General features: G+C 35.4%; 1 protein-coding gene across 1 annotated transcript in view; it reads right to left on the bottom strand.

Annotated features, from left to right (window-relative positions):
* LOC121392416 (receptor-type tyrosine-protein phosphatase F-like) overlaps positions 1-18,789 on the bottom strand; it is a gene marked incomplete at its 3' end in the record, with an annotated part of 30,502 nt that extends 11,713 nt beyond the window's left edge. Inside the window, exons 1-7 of the mRNA XM_041523638.1 lie at positions 18,732-18,789; positions 12,484-12,777; positions 11,940-12,127; positions 7,207-7,408; positions 6,675-6,848; positions 6,210-6,341; positions 2,901-3,043 (exon numbers count right to left, since the gene is read on the bottom strand). Coding sequence (XP_041379572.1) covers positions 2,901-3,043; positions 6,210-6,341; positions 6,675-6,848; positions 7,207-7,408; positions 11,940-12,127; positions 12,484-12,777; positions 18,732-18,789 — 1,191 coding nt within the window. The remainder of the gene's footprint in view (positions 1-2,900; positions 3,044-6,209; positions 6,342-6,674; positions 6,849-7,206; positions 7,409-11,939; positions 12,128-12,483; positions 12,778-18,731) is intronic.
* Positions 18,790-21,643: the final 2,854 nt, after the last annotated feature.

Below are 21,643 nucleotides of genomic sequence, written 5' to 3'. Positions count from 1 at the left end.
GACATTCCATGGATGGTGAAATTTTGAGGTGATGCATATATGCAGCATTCCATATATGACCATTTTCAAGAGATATGAAATGAAATGCAGTACATATTACAATTGTTGTTTTTACATTGTATCAGCAAGAAATCATGTTTTCATCAGGTTGGCTTTGATGTTTGACTATAAGTATTATCTAATGTTGATCATATTGTATTACCATTTTACTACATGATTATGAACCTTTTTGTTAAATACTGAACTTTATTTTATTTAAATTTTAGAACTGATCAACTGAAAAGACGTATTCAGAATGACTATCCACAACTTACTATTCATTCTCCATGCCGGAAGAATGTTAGCGAGCTAGTCTTCACAGAGACCTTGTCACCTGATGATCTCCTGGAAGGATTCCAATCAGAAAGTGAGCTTGGATCAGAGTTAACACCAAGCGACACTGACACCGAGGCAAGCAGTCCTATGAAGTCTACTGTATCAGGTCTACAAGCCAGAAGCAGTGCTTTTAGTTCCATGCAAACCTTATATGAAACAAGTGACATTCTTCAAAGAGTTATTAAAGAACAACCTCGAATGGAAACCCCATGGCCACCAACATCAGATACTATGAACATTGAATCATGTGAATCAGTTGTTCCTGTGGAACTGTACAACTTACTTGCTTGGAGCATTGGAGTCTCAGAAGAGCTTTCTATTTCAGAGAGGGTTAGTGTTCCCGGGAGTATTCATTTAAAACTGTTGTCTATTTGTCAGGATGTTGTTTATCTGGCAACAAATGGAAGAAGACAAACTCAAAAATCTTTAGCCTTGGGTCTCACAGTTCGACATTTGACTGGTTCTTGTCAGCTGTTAGATATTCTGAATAGATTTGGCCACTGTGCTTCATCTGATGCAATTGTTGGTTATGAGACAAGCCTGGCCTGAGACAGGTGGAGACATTCCCAAAGGTCTTGAAATTTGTGAAAGGTTTCATGGAGCTAGAAAAACATTTCACATTGAATGATAAAGTTTTGCTTGTAATGGAAAGATTTGTGTGTCGGTTATATGGCCAGTCCACATCAAGTGTAAATGAAGCCAGGTACAAAGTCTTTTGTCTTGCAAAAACATCAGAACAGAGCATGCCACCCACACAAGATGCACTTCAGCAGCACTGCAAGAGGGCCAATTACCAAGCAGCCATACACAGAAGATCTCTTGAACAGTCAATATCTGCTCCATCACCCAACAGCCATGGTTGGGTTGTAAAAGCTGGAGAAATATCAATCAACTGGATGACCAAAGACCCTGCCCCAAAAGCTGTTCTTTTGTCAGTTAATTGTAAATGTAAGACTGGAATGTGCTCCACAAATAGGTGTTCGTGCCAGTCAGCCAGGCTGTCATGCACAGATTTGTGTAAATGTAGTAACTGCACCAATTGGAAAGATGAGGCTCAGGATGATGTGTTTTCTGATGATGATGACGATGATAGCGGTGATGAGATGGACTAAAATCTATACAAATACGTAAATATACATTGTTTGACTGTATTTCCTTTAACAGGTAATACAAATGTAAATATGTGCAGAACAGTTGTGAAAAAGCAGAAACATAAGCCAAAAACGCCTGCACAGTGCATTTCACAGCTAATTTAAAAAAAAAAAAATGCAGGCCTATAAGGAGTTAGAACTATGGTACTAATAGGTACTGGTACCTATTCAAAGTGATTAGACCATTTAAAATAATTAAACATCTGAAATCTTCATATCACAATCTGATATATAAGATGGACTGCAATTTCTTAAAAGTCAACCCGAGTTATTTGCCTTTTCATCTACGAGATTCTTCATAATTTCCAATAACTTCAAATATATATTGTAAAATTATATATTATAGGGACAAGAGAAGTATCCAGACCACTTCTATTAAGAAAGTTTGCACACAAAAAAGCATTTCAGTGAAAAAAAACTTTTTTGCACTTAATTGACCTTTGACCTCTATGTTTGACCTTGTCGACCACTGGCTACCCTCCTGGATTGACTTCTTGAATAGTACAGACTATGAACTCTTTAGAAATACACCTGGTTACTTCCATTAAAAATGCATTTACCATAGCTCTTGTTTTAAATTTATTATTACAAATATTTTTAGTTTTGGTGTATTTTAAAATAGTACAACTTTTCACTTTATATATTATGGGTTGAAACACATTCAGAGTTGATTTTTAACACTTAAATGTATTTCAATGCTATGTTTCTATAGAATTAAGGCAGTTAAATTGTATAAGAAGCAATAACTTTTCTGAAATTTAATTTTATTAGGGCATACCCAAAATTTCTAATTTTTATTATTTTTATTTTATGACATTTTGACCTCTGATTATCCAATTAAATAAAATATTTGCATATATATTATTGCATTACAAATGTTTTGAGTGGTCACATATTGTTCTATGTGTTATAGTTACTGATTTAGATCCATTTTAGTTACCGAGATCCGTTTTAGTTACCCACCCCTCTAAAACAAATTCCTAAATTTGGTCAGAGGGGGGTCTCGTTTTGACGTCATTTAAAAAAAACCTGCAGGAAATATCTTGGTAAACTTTTTTTTCTGCGATAGATAATGTATTTATCTAGCCAAAAACATAAAGATTTTTTAGACCCCCGATATGTGGAACGAAACTTAGCGGATGGCCTACAATGTATGTATATCAATTGAGAAATTTACGAATGTAAATAAAGGAAATAACTCATGAGGTGTCTTTTGTTTCTTTTGGGTACTAGCACATGACAACAATATACACTTAGAAGCTTGCTGCAACATTAAAAATGTAAAGGTTTACAAGTACTGGCCATGTAGGATAGATAACTGGATACTTTATGCGAAAACAAAATGGCAGAAATTACTTCAAAAAACAAACATACCTGAAATGACTCGAACTTTAAGTTAGAAGACCGTATTACTCCATTTCTTCCATCTTTCTGCTTCGGACACTGATAGCTTACACTTAAGGCTGTGTAGTTATCTGCAATTGTGTTAACATTGAACCCTTCTGCTGCAATTGGTGCTAAAATGTGATATACAATACATTATTTTGAAGTACATAGATATATCACAATACACTACACAACATACAGGGCTTGCAGTGTATTTTGAAGTGTGTATGTATGTGTGTGCGGGGGGGGGGGGGGGGGGGGGGGGGGGGGTGTCCCTACCAATGCGATGGCACAGGATGCGAATATGAGGGCCCAAAAGGGCTTTAACGTTTTTTGGAGGGTTTGGGATGGCATACTTCACCGAGAAAATTATGATTTTTCAAATATTCAAAATACAGCGTTTTCAGTCTTCTCGGCAAAATAACAGGCAAACGGGAGTGGGTGAGGGATGGCCCATGTGGCTAACCCTATACTGTGGCCCCTGGCATACATTGTACTGCTTCAGTTTGTATATGTACTTATACCACAAACATTTATAAATGTACAAAAATGAGAAAATTAATATACTGTACAATACAATTGTCATAAATACAGACCAAGATTCACAAAAATGCAGATGATTAGCCGGAAAAGTATCCCAAATACAATATGGAACGTGAACAAATTTACTTTACTTTCCATTTGTAGTTACACTCACTTTTAAAATGGTACATGTTTCAACATTTAATATTACAAAAATAACATACAACAGGGACGGAGCGTGATCTGAACCTGGGAGAGTTCGAATATGAACCAAGTGGACCTTTTTCTATTAGTTTTGCATCACCAGAAACTCCATATGCATAAACCTGTATATTTTAGTTCTGAAAGCGGACCGTTTGCTTCAGTGGGGGGTTGTCCCAACCCCCGAACCACCCCAGCCTATGCCCCTGTAAAATTGGAAAGTTATTCAGTATCTACTGTAAATGCTAAAACAATGATCAGTTGATTCACCAACTTCTACCACCGACCGTGTTGTTCTTTTTTTTATCCAATAAGAAGGCACCTTTTTACTTCAAGAATTATTTATTATTAGCCCCCCCCCTCTCTCTCTCGGTCTCTCTCTCTCTCTGTGTGTCTCTCTCTCTCTCACTCTCCCTGTCTCCCTCCCTCTCTGACTGACTGACTGACTGTCTGTCTGTCTGTCTGTCTGTCTGTCTGTCTCTCTCTCTCTCTCTCTCTCTCTCTCTCTCTCTCTCTCTCTCCTCTCTCTCTCTCTCTCTCTCTCTCTCTCTCTCTCTCTTTGTTCAGATATAATATCCTTCATATTGTGATATGGCTGTCCCCTTATCAACGAGGCACTAGATAGAGATTCATTGTGCATACACACGAACCTGTCTTGCGTTTTTGTCGTTCAGATGGAGTCTGTGTTCAGATGTAGACATAAAAACAGACTGTCATGTTCATATCCATGCCCAAGTGTTTGTACTCTTAGCTTTTAACGAACATAATTATAATGTAAAATATATGAACCACTGATGTAAATAATATGTATTGATGAGAACATTACCGTAGCTAGGTTTTGAGAAACTGAATGCCAATAAAACCCAACCACATATAAGTAAATATCAGTAAACATCAGTAAATGTACATGTATGGCTCAGTTAACCATAGCTGACTCCAGTGTAAATAAGGTTCTATACATCTGCTATTCAATTCAAATCACTTATAACAATCCATACAAGGAGAGGCATATCGCGGGGTTCAGCATTATTATGATCACTATCAAGGATGACCTTTCTAGGTATTGTCAAAATGTCTTCGAGGCAAGTGGTATTAATCACACGTGAATTCTCAAGAATTCCAAAGATCATCTTGAAACCATTCACTCTCAATCCAAATCAATGTTCACTAACATTAAAACGTGAGTTTTAAACATTATACACCACAATCTCCAATGACAAATTTAAGAAAAGATTCCATTATTTAATCCATGGGGCATTTATTACAAATAATGGTGAATAAAGATATAAATATATAACTATCTTCCATGGAAATGAATAATTCGTAAAGATCAAGAGTGAATCTAGACTAAAGTATACTGAGGCTTTATGTACTAAATATGATGCATCACTGACCAAAATGATAGTTGATGCTATTCCATAGTTTGAGCTTGTGCAAACCTTTTCATCTCTTTTGGTGAAACTGTTGCACATTTATTTTTTCATCGTTTTAGATGAAATGACGGACTTGACAGCTGTGGTGGCAGTACTCATGACAGTGCCACCAGTTTTAGATGAAGTGACGGACTTGACAGCTGTGGTGGCAGTACTCATGACAGTGCCACCGGTGGGGCAGGACATGCTTAACTTTCACGAACACCTGATAACATCACTGTTTTGATACGATTCATGAGTGAATTTCGTCACAGCTGTTCTTATTCCAATGAGCTCTGTCCTGTGTTACTTTTGATTCAGCAAACCTATTCTGGAAGTGGCAATCCTCTTTATGGTGGTGTAATAATAATAACATCTCCAGTAAAAGAACTCTAGAGTGGCTGTCCTCTCATAGACGAGACACTAGATACAGAATTGTGGATTCAACCACTACTTTGCCAAATGCCCATTGAACTCTGCTCTGCATTTTGCAGAGAAAGAAGTGTTTTATTTAACGACGCACTCAACACATTTTATTTACGGTTATATGGCGTCAGACATATGGTTAACAACCACACAGATTTTGAGAGGAAACCCGCTGTCGCCACTACATGGGCTACTCTTCCGATTAGCAGCAAGAGATCTTTTATTTGCGCTTCCCACAGGCAGGATAGCACAAACCATGGCCTTTGTTGAACCAGTTATGGATCACTGGTCGGTGCAAGTGGTTTACACCTACCCATTGAGCCTTGCGGAGCACTCACTCAGGGTTTGGAGTCGATATCTGGATTAAAAATCCCATGCGTCGACTGGGATCCAAACCCAGTACCTACCAGCCTGTAGACCTATGGCCTGCCACGACGCCACCGAGGCCGGTGCATTTTGCAGAGATGCAGACTACTAAATCAAAACTAGAACAGAACACAGTTGATTAGAAAAAGTACATCTGTGATGACATGCATTAATGAATCATTGTCATAATAGTGCAAGGAATGTTGCACAAGGTAAATATTCTAAAACATCTGTAAACAGTTTAGTCAAATATTTTAATTGCTGTGTATATGTTTTTTTGAGTATTCACCAGACTCTACAGTAAGCTGTTGTTTCACCAGAAACTGAAGTAGCATTCCTGAAAATAACATATTTTATTTGTGATAATTACCGGATTCACTTGTCTTGATGTATGATGTAGTTGCAGGCGCAGACGTCCCAGCAGAGGTCATCGCCACTAAGGTGAACTTGTAATCCCAGTAGCTGGACAGACTGTTGACATTGTAAGTGGTACTACTCCAGCCTAAACGAAACACATGTACTCTGACTATATACACACTAACCACCGTAAATATATATTCAAGCAGGAGAAATATTACAATTTGACCAATAATTGTTACTGACAAAATACATGGATAAAACAATGGAGACACAACATGATCATGTTCATGTCACAAAATAAGAACACAGCATGGCAGTGAAACAAGTTGAACCTATGCCATTATGGCTATATACACCAGTAAAACGTGGTAATCATTTAAACTTGACATCCTCTCAGATATTACAATGGAGTGGATTGTGACATCAACTTTTCTGCAAGACTGTTTTACAGGGCTGATATACCAACACTGGTTACCTGGTATCTCTATCTGTTGTATCTGGATGTTGGAACTTGAATCGATTTCTGATTTCTCAAAAACTGTCAGTGTATAGTTTGTTAATCCTGGCCGAGGTGATTCTGGCATCCAGATCAATGCTATTGATGAATGTGTTACCATTGAACTGGAGAAGCCGGTTGGTGTTGCAGCAGCTGGAATAAGACATGTTTAAGTCAATTTTAACTCACTGAAGCAACGTAAAGCAACAATGAATGAAGGAATAAATGGTTAACGACGTAAAAGATATGTATATAAAAATATTAGTTATATAATTACATTTGTATGTAAAACCACAGTTTAAGGAGGTGTGGGGAAACGTATAATACAATATAATATCAAGGCAAGTATATTTTAAAATTTTGTTTACAAATAAAAGTGCTTTAAATACTTTAAACTTAATCCTGGGTGTAACTTAAAAGATTCCAAAATACTTCAGTTACCAAATACATCATTTTTTGTTGCGTACATTTTGGCATTTTACTAAATTTAAAAGTTTCAAACGAAACGTACCTTTTGTTTCAGTCATGTTCTCTAACTTTACATATGGTCCGTATTCAAGTGCATTGATGGCAAACACCCCAGTCGTGTAAAGCATGAAAGGAAGGAGATCTGTCAGTGTATGGCTGAACTCAACACTACGATTATTCAGAACACTTCTCGTCTTGTTGATTATGGTCTGTGGAATATCGCTGCAGTGTGTATCATTATCAACCTAGAACGATTTATATCTAGTAATGATATATATTTTACATAAACAACAGTGACAAGAAAAGCCGATCCACTACTGACTTAATTAAACTTACAGGAGTGTTTATCTCCTTAAATGATAATGGTATAGTAATAATTCATTTTTGGTTATATATATAGTGGAATTCCACCTAAAGAGTCCTCTGGTTCTAAAACTATTTAATATAATAAAGACCAGAATATGTCCTAACTTATTCAAACAACGCAATATCATTCTGGCACAGAAGTTGTTTAATCAAGGTTCAATTAATTGTTCAAGTATGAAATCGTTGTTTTAGTTTTAAAGTTGTAAGCTATAAGCGTAATGTTCCAGAAAATGAGACCCTTATATGAAATGGTCCAGAGGTTAAAATACATATTTATTAGTATTAATTCTCATAATTCGGTTTTAGGACAACCACTTCACTGTTAAGAACAATTTTAATCAGATCCACAGGTGATCATAATAGCTGAGTTTCAATGAATAAAAGAAAATCCCACAAAATAAGCGTGCTTTACTGCACAGTCGACGGTTTTACAAATCGTTATTTTATTTCACATTATAAACAAAAAAAATCATGGATTATTACATATATATGCAGAAGGGCAAAACAAGATTTATGGACCACAAATATGGGGTCTGAGCCCCTGGTCTGTACCTCATGAATTCACTGAATAGGTTCTTAGTAAATCTTAATATTGTGTCTCTATATGACAGAATATATTTAGCTTATTACTTTGCCCATTTCTTGCTGCTTCTAATCTTCTATTTATAATACTTTCTTTCGTATGTCGGTTAAAGGAACGGAATGTCATCCTTACTTCATCATAACTCTTTGTTCATATGTTGTATGAGTTAGCGATTAGTCACTGAATTTGCATTTTGTAACTTTCCAAAGACTACGATCTTGGACTTTCCCCCAATACTTTTCCGCCATGTTCTGAAATGTTTCAAACAACGATAATGAGTTCTTTTCTACTGCTGTGTTAGATTTAGTGGGTAAACCACTATCTTTATCCAATCAATGCAATCTTTTTAGCTTCACTTCCAATGTCTTTTATATCACGTGAAACAATTTTTTTCTGCTATATTGCATATACGAAGTGATATCCTGTATATGATATATTTAGTGCAAAACGGCAGGGGAAAGCTCTATATGAAGACTATGCTATCTGAAAGTTCCATTTCCGTGTTCTCCGACCCAAAAAAACCCCATATATTTATATATACAGTATAGGATCTAAAAGCTGTAAAATGGCCTCAGACTAGAGTTATCCACCCATTTGGTTGTCCAAAATACGGAAGTTAATGCGAGAAAATATAGTTTTCTTGTGATGTGATTAATGGCTGGGGAGCTGCTTAGTATACTGGATTGTTACACTGGGTTTGACAGGTGAGAGGATGCAGTTAGTGAATATGTGCACTTGGTTTACACTGGATACTGCATAATGTCCCCCAGAGCACATTGAAGTCATGCAAAATTTGTGTAAAATGCAGAGAAATGGGTGTGATTCGGTCCCTTAGCCCACGTGTGTTTGTTTACATTGATATAACGCGGAAAAGAGCTGGACAACAGATGTCGTCCTTTCGAGTGTTCAATGGGCCCAGGCAGGTAATGTTTCCCGTGAAATGCTAATGGCCTGGTGAAATTAATAAAAGTGCTACAGCCACTGGGGCTACATGAGAATACATAGTGAAATTAATTGTGGTCTGAGGCCAAATACACGAAATGAGATTAATATTGGACGCCATTTTGAATAAATTAAAGTTTCCAATATAAAAATAGTCGTAAGTTTGTTTTTCTACCGCATTCGTGTTCAGTGACCATTGTTATCGAATGTAAAAAACGTATTTATTTGCCCAAGCTTATAATTACATACATTTTAGAACAACTCATAAGATAAACGGTATACATGTAGTATATATATTTGGTTTTCAACAATTTTATAATATTGTTCTGAATGTTATTTAAGTAGGGGGAGGTATTATTCACCTTTGATAGCCTATACTATCTCAAATAATGGGGGTTACATTCAATAATTGTTTCTTTTACGTTTTCATGGTCAGTTTTACCAAAATAACATAAGGGAAGTAACTCATTCTCATTCGGAAAATGTCGACTACTTTCGGTTTCCGAGAATGTAACAGGCCGAATTGTCCAAACTGTTTAACCTTTGCTGAAGTAAGACTTGTGGGATATTTATATTGTTAAAAAAAGCATATGGAGTTTATAAACTGATGTGTTATTATAATGTTTGTTGTCATCGTAATGGCTACGAAGCGTGTTGCCGCTAATTCAACAGGCTGTGTATTGCCATTCAGTGTTGCCATATATATAACTATCCAGTTTAGTTCTAATGACGCCTCTGAATTATAAAATGTCTTCCCACTAGATTACATAATGCAACTATGATGAATCTGAAGTGCCAGACTCGGGCCCAGAGTTGACAGCGATACACACGATGCATGTTAAAATCACATGTCACGGCAAGACAACGAAAATACCAATTAGCTATATAAACATACTTGTGTCAGTTAATTTTGTATGTTTGCGCAGTAAAGTGTTGGTAACAAGGGTACACTTCAAGAGATTATTTTTGTACAATTAATAAATGTTGTGTTTGACATAAAGTTAATTCACGGAAATGGGTATAATTCCGGTAAATTTCACACGATGTCCGTAATGAGGTTCTACTTATGATTAATGGAAATACAATATTTATTGCATCATTATAATGATTTTAAATAAGTACCACGCCACTGTTCCTCATAATAGTAAAAACTGAATATTAATTTATAAGATTTATATAAATTTGTCTTAGGTACTTAGCTACACTAACCACAAATGATGATGTAACGTAACCTGTAAGGCTGTAAGTGTAATACCGTAAATGTACTAATATATTTTTTAATTTCTTGTTTGTGTTTTTAAACTTTTTTGATAAAAGAGTTATTTAAAAAAAAAAAAAAGTATTAACTCAATAATATTTAAACTTTAAAACAAATTAATAATAATATTTATTTTTATTTTTTATTTTTTTATTATTACTTTTTTTAAATGCCAAGATCTAAGGTTAACAAGTATATATGACATTATGTAGTGTTCATATAACTTATTATAATATTTTTTTTTTTTAAATCTTGCGATTTAGGGTTAAATTGTGTTAATTTAAAAACTCTCCTGCTTTTTTACAAAATCTCCTGCTTTTTCAACACACACCTCCTGGTTTCTCTTGACTGAAGGTTGACAGGTCTGATGGTCACTGGTTCTGGGGTCTAAGCAATATATTACAAACTATATGTTGTTTCAAATAAGCTTAAGTTATTTGTGTCTGTCATATTGACATTTTATTGTGCCGTCATCTTGGATTTTTACCATATTGGGTTTTCTAAAGGGGTGTTTCACCAGGAAAACATACTTAGCTACCTCGAAAGCACTATAAACCATATATTACATGGGGCATTCCAACAACAACAGTCAGCACAGAGTAAAAATCCATATTTCTTTGTACCCGAAAGGGACCTGTACCACTTCGAGAACTATTTAAAGAAGTGTGGTGGGGATGGTTACCATATAAATAAAATGTGTAGTTGTTTTACAATAATGAAAGATAACCCCTTATAATTTGAAATAGTACGAACTATAAAACGTTAAATGGACACACCCTAGTTACGGCTATTTGTTAACCATTACGGCGTTGTTTTTCGCTATTAAACCCCATTTTTCACAAATAAAATTGCACTTTACTTACATTTTATTATTTAGAATACACATTACCATTCACCTGAAGTGCTTTTTGGTAATCCTGATGTTTGTAAAACCACGAAATGCATTTTTTGCATTTTCTCACAAGACGTTCTGTCGAGAAAAAACCGTTAAGCAAGCGAGGTCCAATCTATTTTTAGAGGGGATATTTCGATTTCAATGTCACAGACGTTGGTATATCACGTGACCGTTATCATTTTGGTTCAGTTTGTTTTCTCGTGCACGGTTCGCGCAATCAAGATCCGATTTGTTGTTGTTCATTTGTGAGATTTTTCTTCACAGTTCGTGAACATTTTCAGTAACAATAAAGTTCAGACAAGTAAGTGTCTCAATACAAAACGTTACAAACCCTTAAAACCAATAATTTTGCTAAGTCTTACGATATCTGGAGAGGGGATACAACCAGGACAGAACAGTTGGAACATGTCCAGGAGAGGTGAAACGAACGCACCACAAGTCTGTGAAATTTGTCATGACGTAAGCATTGTTGTGCTTCGAGCGACATCTACCAGTGACATCAGAATACTAACTTTCAAAATTATTTCAAGCAATTGGGACATGGGGATTCCCATGGTATTTATCGATATAAAACCTGCTTTTTCACTCCATTTCATAAAAACGTGATCTAAGTGTGTTACAGGTTTGTAGATTAACCAAATTATAATTTATTTTCGCTGGATGGAACTAGGGTGTGCGGCTTTAACACCTCCCCCTAATATATGGAACACTCCATGGCATATATTCACTCACAATACTCATATTTTGACAATCACTGCAGCGGAACACAATCTTCTGTTGACAGCTCTGGCTTTGCTGTATTTGTAGAGTTAAAATATAACCATATATGACACCGTTTGGATTATTTGGACCTTTCCACTGTACAAACATCGACTGGTCTGTGATGCTGGATACAGAAAACTGAGTAACACTGGTAGGTGCTGCAAAAGAAGTGGGATAATTGGTTACAATGTGTATAAAAAACTAAATGTGCAAGGGTTCCAGTACTATACATACAAGTCTTAAATAATTTTAATATGGATGCTTCAAATGCATTGTGCTGACTATCACCATTGAGGGACATATAACAGACCAACCCCTGTTTGAAATATTTGTCACAGACACCCATGTATAGCAGACACAAACTAAAATATTAAATATCAGAGTTATATGTCTACATGCTCGTGTGACGATATTATTCAAAAGGCATTTCAAAGAAAAGATGTTTAAATATGTAATTTCTAAAATGTTAAACATTTACACAAATCCATTATGATCTCAGTCAGTTCCTATTTACCTTTAACCGCGCCACGGATATTTTTGTAGATGTAGGGTTCACTTCGAACACCAAAACTAACTGCGATGATTTCTAGAATATAGTATTTTCCAGCTGTTATATTACTGAAATAAACAGATTCCTTGTCTTGTCCTGATGGAGATATAGTTTGTGCCCGATTGTAGGAAGACGAAACTCCAGACAGTGTCACGGTGTAGCTACTAACAATTCCTTGCGATCTGTAGAAGTACAGTTCCATGTTTGGGGCTGTTGTGTTGCTGTTGACATCGTCGTATGGACCCGGTGTGTCAGGAGCTTAAATAAAAGAGCGAATAGAATTATAGCTGATTATGACTAATAACAGAGAAAAGAAAACACACAATGTTCATTTCTGACGGTCATTCTTGGACATACTTTTTATGTTTCTGTTAATTATAGCTTAAAGTCAAGATCACATCAGATTAATCTACTAAAGTGCCCAACAAATATTGCCTGTAAATACATACATTTAATTAGTTCTGGGAAGTATTATAAGGAGAGTACGGTACAATTCCCTGCCAAATATGAGGAGTGGGGGAAAGAAATTAGGTCCAAGGGATTATCACAGACACGCAGCCTTGATTGCTTTTACAATATGACGCATCGCTGACTGAAAAGATGTGAGATGAAAAGTTTTTTTCACCTGTTTGTGAAAATATTGTACACAATTTGTATGTGTGTGTGTGTGGCTGAGATAGAAACATTGGCTATTTTGATATTAATTTGTAAGACAGCAAAATAAAAAATAAAATAATAAAAAACCACGAAAATGAAAAAGAAAACCCCCCATGAAATGCGTAAACCTGGACACATAATTGGCAGTTAGTAGGTGAAGAAAAACAAATATTTCTGACATCTCAACCCATCATTAAAATATAGAACTTATTATGTATTAAAATGTCATAGATAGAAACATGAGGCCAATCAGCATACAAAGCTCTGCTATTTAATTTCAAATTTGTCAGTAGTAGATAATTCATTAATTTGTAAAGACCACCTAAGAATATCCATGTGTCAAGTTTAAGAATCTTTGAAAATTTCAATGTTAAATTTTAAAATCTCTAAATATCTAGGTTTACTCACTCATAACATTTTAGAATATTGACCCCTCTTTAGCTCTATGCTGGGGTGCTTTCTGCTGCCTTTTGGTTTTGTTACTAACATGTATTTGATCCATCCCGTGAAGTAAACTGCAGACATCGTAACCTTTGAGGGTCAGTCCATTTCAAATCAACAATGCCCCACGCACTTCAGTTTTACATTCATTGACATTTGTATCATTGAATCTTATTCAGACATAGATCTACATGAATAAATCTGAAATTAGGCTCTGCATTCCTGGTAGTTTTTTAAAAATTGCTGCCATCGTCTTTATCCTACGTTTCCATTTCGATTATCCCAGCATACATTGAAATCTGACATTTTGTATGGGAACTTCGAACAACATTTACAAAGATCTGACATATAGGACACTGGTCATTTTCAGCAGTCATACTGAATGCTTAACAATCTTAAAAGTCTTATATTTATTAGGCCTACATACATTTAACTTGTCCCAATTGCTATATAAATCTTAAATTACAACTATGTGATGACTAATTATGGAACAACATCTTTCTGAAATAGGAAAAATCGTTTTGAGGGCATTTTCAATGAAAACCCCCAAAATGTGGATATAAACTTTTAAAATCCCAAAACTTGTCTCATTGTGTAGCTGTTGGTATGTAGTTTATGTGTCCGAAATTTCATTATCCATAGGAAATATATTTTTGAATTATGCACTCATTAAATATTGGTGTGGACTTGACAGAGAAAAAAATAAAATAAATGGGCATAATACAAAATGATATCAAGGTAATGTGCATAATATGAATGGCTACTCATAAAATAAAATGGCATTTTAAAGATTCTTCAGTTGTTTCTAAGTATACAGTGTAACTACTGAAAACTACCAGACTGCTATATATCAGAACTTCGTGATCATCTTAGTACTTGAAATATAGCACAGACATAATGATGGCAAATTTCTAGATAAATTTAACACGTATTACGGTTAGTAAAATGACCATTTCTTGCAAAGATAACTCCAACTATCAAAACACAGATGTTGTGTCCTACCCCTGAGGCCATTTGCACCACCTTCGCCACTGGTGATATAAAAAGGAACCAACAAATAATCGTTGCCCTCAGAAAAACCATTACCTCATATACAGCTACAATGCTAATCCAAAGTGAACAACATAAATTATTACGAGAAGCTGTGATTTAGTTATGTGTTGATCTTTGAACACTCGATGGACCACCAAATGTTGTGCATACAGACCCAGCTCCCAGCATTGAAGCTCTTGTTACTAATAGCTAAACAAAGAATCATCTTGTAAGGATAAAGAATCCTAGCAAGAATCCTGTTGCTGAAAAGGCTGTCCAGAAGAACTCTTATGACATAATCCTCTTAAGTTCCATTTCTGCTCTGAACTTAGCTGGCCTCAGACCACAATTAATTTCGCTATATGTTTCTATATAGCCTTAGTGGCTATAACATTTTTATTAATATCAGCAGGCCCGTGAAGTTTTGTATGTACCTTTGCCTGCATGAGGGACACATACCCTGAAAAGGACAACCCCTGTTGTCCAGCTCTTTCTCCCAGCATATTGGTTTAAACAGACACACCCTCTAAACCAGGCTGGAGTACACCCATTTTACACAAAAAGCACTACTTTTGCATGGGCCGGAATTACCACAAACAAGTCTTCAATGTCAGCAAGTTACACATGTTTACAAACTACATGCTATCCCCTGTCACTTCAGTCAAACAGTTGCCACTTCATAGCTGTCTGCCATGAAATAATCACAGTCAAACAGCAGACTACTTGCGCGGTCAAATTTCCGGATTTTGGACAACCAAATGGGAAGATAACTGTAATCTGAGGCCTATCAGTCCATTCCCCCCCCCCCCCCCCCCACACCTAAAAACTGGCCCACACTAATGCATTCCAATGATATACACATTAAAGCAATGCTCAGTAGGTATCGGGATGTCACCTTTAAATTGAGAGTATATAGAGGCTGTGTTAAAACATCTACCACAGTGCCTTGCCATGGCCAATTTTAGCAATGGAAACTTGAGGGACACCAACTTCAAAATGTAATAACTTTATCAAATTTTGGAATTTCTTCATACAATGAGCAGCTATTTTTTCTTCTACATATGTTCTATCTGCACAGTGTTGTCTTGGAAAGATTTTGATATATTTAAAGGAAAAAAAATCAATCATTAGATTTTACTTCATTTTTAATGAAATATTAAACTTGAATTTAAATTTTTTAAAAACATTAAAATCTAAAACTAAAATTTTGCATTTTAAATATGATAAGTGGAGGCTTATTAAAGATATGGTGACTGAATTCATGATACATTATTAGAAATGTGTCAGAGGGATGGTGAAAATCACAAAATTGGGGCCATTTGCAACAAATTTTTACACACTAATGTCAGGGAAAATTAGACATGATAGGCCTCAGATTCAATTTTGACCTGCTGTATTTACTTAATCTACTTCATTTACTGTATTAGACATGTAGCCACTTTGTAAAAGGCAAAACAGTCCATATAAATGCATATTAATATGAATATGCCCTACAGATATAACTTAGGTATACACCATAATATGTTTTTTGTTGACGACAACTTTGAAAATTAAGATTTTGTCACAAAATGCTGATATAAATCCTACCAAGAGGTACTTGCACCATATTTTTCAGTTTCCAGTGATAACTGTTAACAAGTGTAGTCATGCGCCAGTGTCTTGGATACCTCAGTGTAGTATTTCTTGATTGGAAGGATGTTTGTAGTAATGACCACTGAATATGCATTATGGATTATTCTGCCATATGTATTACAAGCCAAATGTTAACCTTTTTGGCACATTTTCTGCAATAAACTTGACAAGTATACCAGCATCTGATTACTGAACACAATAAATACATTCAGACAGCATAGAATATTAGCCTATTAGATTTTCTAAGGATACAAGACCATTTTTGAAAAATGACTGAAGTGTGTAATTTACATAAATGTAGGTGAAATGTATTATTAGAGTACTTAATCTTGTTAAAAACTGTATACTATTTATTTAAAGTGGTTAATTACATTTAGTAGTGATATATTCATTATATTTAGATCTTCTGTCCAAATGCAATAATTGAGAAACTCATTAAAATTCAATATGTAAAAATGTTTTAAAATCTCAATATTGACTAACAAAATCCAACTTTTGCTCTTTTTTTTTACCAAATTATTAGCTCAAACATGTTAAAAAATATTGCAACAACCTGTAGTAACATCAGAGGTCATTGTATGCTATTTTGGAGGATATTGAAATTTAAAAGTTGAAAATTTTAATTTTAATTTTTAATAAATTCAAAAACATGTTTTTTTTAATTTAATAAAATATTTAGAAAATAAATAAATTAGTTTTCATATTCCTTGTGGTATTCACAATCAGTCTGTGTAATTTCACCTCTCTGGTTATAATACTTTCATCAGAATCAAGCATTTAACTGGTGTAATGTGTGAACTATATCAGGCCTCAGACCACAATTAATTTCGCTATATGTTTCTATATAGCCTTAGTGGCTATAACATTTTTATTAATATCAGCAGGCCCGTGAAGTTTTGTATGTACCTTTGCCTGCATGAGGGACACATACCCTGAAAAGGACAACCCCTGTTGTCCAGCTCTTTCTCCCAGCATATTGGTTTAAACAGACAAACCCTCTAAACCAGGCCGGAGTACACCCATTTTACACAAAAAGCACTACTTTTGCATGGGCTGGAATTACCACAAACAAGTCTTCAATGTCAGCAAGTTACACATGTTTACAAACTACATGCTATCCCCTGTCACTTCAGTCAAACAGTTGCCACGTCATAGCTGTCTGCCATGAAATAATCACAGTCAAACAGCAGACTACTTGCGCGGTCAAATTTCCGGATTTGGGACAACCAAATGGGAAGATAACTGTAAACTGAGGCCATCTGTTGTTACAGGAAGGCTGAATTCACTCACGTGGTACCTCTGCAAGAAAGATGTGGGCACACAGAGACCAGTCCACACATAAACACATTTCACTTGATGACCAACAGAATCCATCCAACATCATTCTCCACTCTCCCAAACAATTAGTGAGGGACAGTGTGTACTTTACTAGTGAACGCAATAAGACTCACAGTAGACCTCGATACTTGGTAACTCACATAGATGGAAACCGGCCTCTGTGGCGTCGTGGTTAGGCCATCAGTCTACAAGCTGGTAGGTACTGGGTTCGGATCCCAGTCGAGCCATGGAATTTTTAATCCAGATACCGACTCCAAACCCTGAGTGCGTGCTCTGCAAGGCTCAATGGGTAGGTGTAAACAACTTGCATCGACCAGTGATCCATAACTGGTTCAACAAAGGCCATGGTTTGTGCTATCCTGCCTGTGGGAAGCGGAAATAAAATATCCCTTGCTGCTAATCGGAAAGAGTAGCCCATGTAGTGGCGACAGCGGGTTTCCTTTCAAAATCTGTGTGGTCCTTAACCATATGTCTGACGCCATATAACCGTAAATAAAATGTGTTGAGTGTGTCGTTAAATAAAACATTTCTTTCTTTCTTTCGATTGGACCTACTTACATGGCCATCTAGTGCCACATCCACTCAGTAACAACACTTAATCAATTCACTGGAGCCAAAGTTAGGGAATTTCACAAAAGAACGTCTCTCTCTGGAGTGGGTGCATTTTTTCACTGGTGGAACATAGTGTTAGCTTAATAGGTAACCCGTTTTCAATGATGTAGTTTCTAGGTAGTGATGTTCCAATAATCAATTATAATCGAAAATTGATCGGTTTGGCTCTAACGATGTTATGATTGATTAAAAAAGTATATACTCGATTGTGTGGGGAAATGTTAACTGTAATTATTTCTCTAATCTAGATGATGCAATTGATGTAAATATGTAGTGGTTTTTGTTTGTTTTCATGTCTACATACACAAAACGTCATTAATTAGTCATTAAAGGTAGATTGGCGACTTGTAGGGTTATTACAGTGGGAATGACGACAGGCGCATTGTCCTTGTAATTCAAATTATTTATTATGTTCATATAACTTTAATCAATTGTGTAATCTACAGTTGAATGGTTGATGACAAGCGAGTATAACTGATATTTGAGGATGGAATTCCAACCGATTTCCAACACTAGCAGCAGGGCATATTCGGTGGGTGGAATGGTTTCCACTGCCATCCTATTCTGGTAGTACAACAATGTCCTTGCTTCGTCAACGTGTTCCACGTTGCTGGTCTTATTATTAAAGATAACTAACTGTGAAATGTTTTATTAGCTAGAAGTGAGGAGCATAAAATGATTTACAATTACTTTGGGTTATGGGTTGAGTACCATGTAGGTAAATGTAAAAGTCACATCAGGGTAACAGTTTTAAGTTGTCCTTTTACCTATCCAACGAAAGCAGAGGTAGTGTCACATTGTGTGAAGTTGTGGAACAGAGGCAGTGCCAGAGGTTTTTCTTTATACAAGACGTCATATTATATACCATGATACCTGCTTCCTCGAATACCCTTTCCTCACTTTGTTTTAAAATCATTTTAACACCGTATTGACAGTATTGTCAGCTATCTACTACCTTTTCTATCGATTAATGAAGTCAAATGTGATCGTTATTTATAAGTTACTTTATATTGTTACTTTCAAAAAACGGTTTAACATGAACGAGATACCAGTGATTATGAAACCAAAGAAAAGACAGTCACGTCAATAGATTCTGTTGACCTCATTTGAATTGTTAGCTTGAGTTCGGTTTTTAGTATTGGTATTTGTGGTAATGTTTACTTTTGGTTCTGCAAAAGATGTCTTGTGCCAGTTTACATGGAGTATTTGTGTAAAACTTAACCAACTGGCTCCACTTATAGCCACATTGGATTAGCATGATGATAACAGAAACGTGGGTGCAAGTTTTGACTACTGCCAACTCTTCCGTCAAGGACCCAAACGTTTTAGGGGAGGGAGAAGGCGGAATCACAAACACTGGCAAGTGCAAGGTAGCACAAGCAGCTCGACCGGGAACGGAAGTGTGCGAGAAGTGTGTATGGTGTACATAATTTGCAATGCTTCCCTTAGGAATGATACCAAAAATTAATATATTGCGAATCAAATTTCTTTTGGAGATATTTCGGGCTGGTGTGAAAATATACCCAAAGTAGGTGGAACCCAGTGGTTTGAACCTTTTTATAATATTGTATATAATCAGTATAATTATAAGACTCCATCATACACGGTTATGTGGAATAGGAAAAAATATACATCGAAGGTGGTGAAATTTTAACATGGGTCAGTAAATAAACTGTCAGAGGACATTTTTGTCTATTTATAGACAAAAGTGTTTGCAAAATTAACTTTTTTATTTTTCATAAATAAATTACACTCTCATATCTGCTGTTTGTTTAATATATATAATTTAACAATACTATTTAAAAAAGATAATGTTTTATTACCCATAATGATGGGCTCAAATATACGGGTAATATTTTTATCGATCTCTGTACTGTGTGCAGATTGCTTCTACAGCCACTGATTGGCTGGCTTAAAAATTAACGACGTTTGGTTGGCTGCCTGCCATGGCCGGAACTTCACTTTCATTCATATGTTTACATTCATGAATCAGATTACACATACGTTATACGATCTACACAGATTTACAGAAAAAGAAATGACTCATTTGTTTCGTAAAGATGAAATGGTATATTTTCATAAGCAGCGGCTTTAGTAGTATATATAAAAATAATTATTTTCTAATGCAACTAGTCATATTATTTTGTACTGTAAACATTTGGCTGTAAAAAAAACCTACCGTTATGCTATGACGTCACTTACATTACGTCATGTAATGCGCGTAAGATTATATGGCTAATGGCTTTGTTGTAGACTGCAGAGGAATTTTTACATAAAAAATCAGTTAAAACTGACAATGGGTAATAAAGAGAATAACCAACTCGCTACGAGGAGTTACAAATTATCTGTCCCTCATGAATGAATGTTGTAAAACCCTTGTCAAAGGCTCAGGTTCACAACATTCATTCACTCAGGACAGATAATTCATAATTCATCTAGATCGATAGTTATTCTCGAATTATAATGCAGGTTTTAATCATACAGTATCAATCTGAAACTGTTGTTTCATTAATATGATGTCATATATTTCAAATGACGACATACACCCCTTGTTAAGCACAATCACTTGATTGATAGCCCATGAAAGATATATAGAATGCTACACTCGTTTTCACTAGATATAATTTTTACGAAACGAGTGAACTTCCCATGTGAACGAAATGATGTCAGATACCATGGGAAGGTCACAAATTGTGTAAACGTTATCTATAGCGAAAAAGAATGTTGTATGTTACCTATTTATTACCCACCATAAAATAATATAAAATTTCACTATTACTTTACTGCATGACCATAATTCAACGAGCCATGCAAATGCACACAGCTAAGACCAGTGTTGATGCCATGGATTGACGTAATGTTTCTACTAATACGCACCACCAGGTGGTATGGAATTTTTATGCCACATCCAGATTTTTACCAGATGGGTAATAAATAGATGATAATAAAAGAGTTACCAGTTATTATTGCATGTATATCCTGAGTAAAATATGTTCACTTGTCACTAGTTTTAGCAAAGAAACGTTATTTCACAAGGGACATACATTTGATAATAACTGGCACCAAATTTGTTATTATATTTATTAACCCCCTCTTTTCTTCTCTAAACGTGTTTTTTATTTTATTTTCGATACACATACTAGCCTATCTAGAAACGATATCAACACAATGTTTTGAGTATTTTAATCACGTTCTTAAATACTTTTCAAAACACATATAATGAATTGCATTAAAAGAACACTGTAATACAAATTTAACAATGAAAACAGATAGCCATAAACACAGTTGCTTTAAACTATGTTACATCATTTTGTGTGTTTGTCAAATCGTGATGACATCATATTTAGTACCGGCATGGTGTATTGGTTTGTAAATGTCTAATCGTTCAATAGTAGGCTACTGTTTGTTGCAA

This window comes from Gigantopelta aegis, unplaced genomic scaffold (genome assembly GCF_016097555.1).
Source record: "Gigantopelta aegis isolate Gae_Host unplaced genomic scaffold, Gae_host_genome ctg3781_pilon_pilon:::debris, whole genome shotgun sequence".
Classification (NCBI taxonomy): Eukaryota; Metazoa; Mollusca; class Gastropoda; order Neomphalida; family Peltospiridae; genus Gigantopelta; species Gigantopelta aegis.
This window is presented reverse-complemented; position numbering and strand designations above follow the sequence as displayed.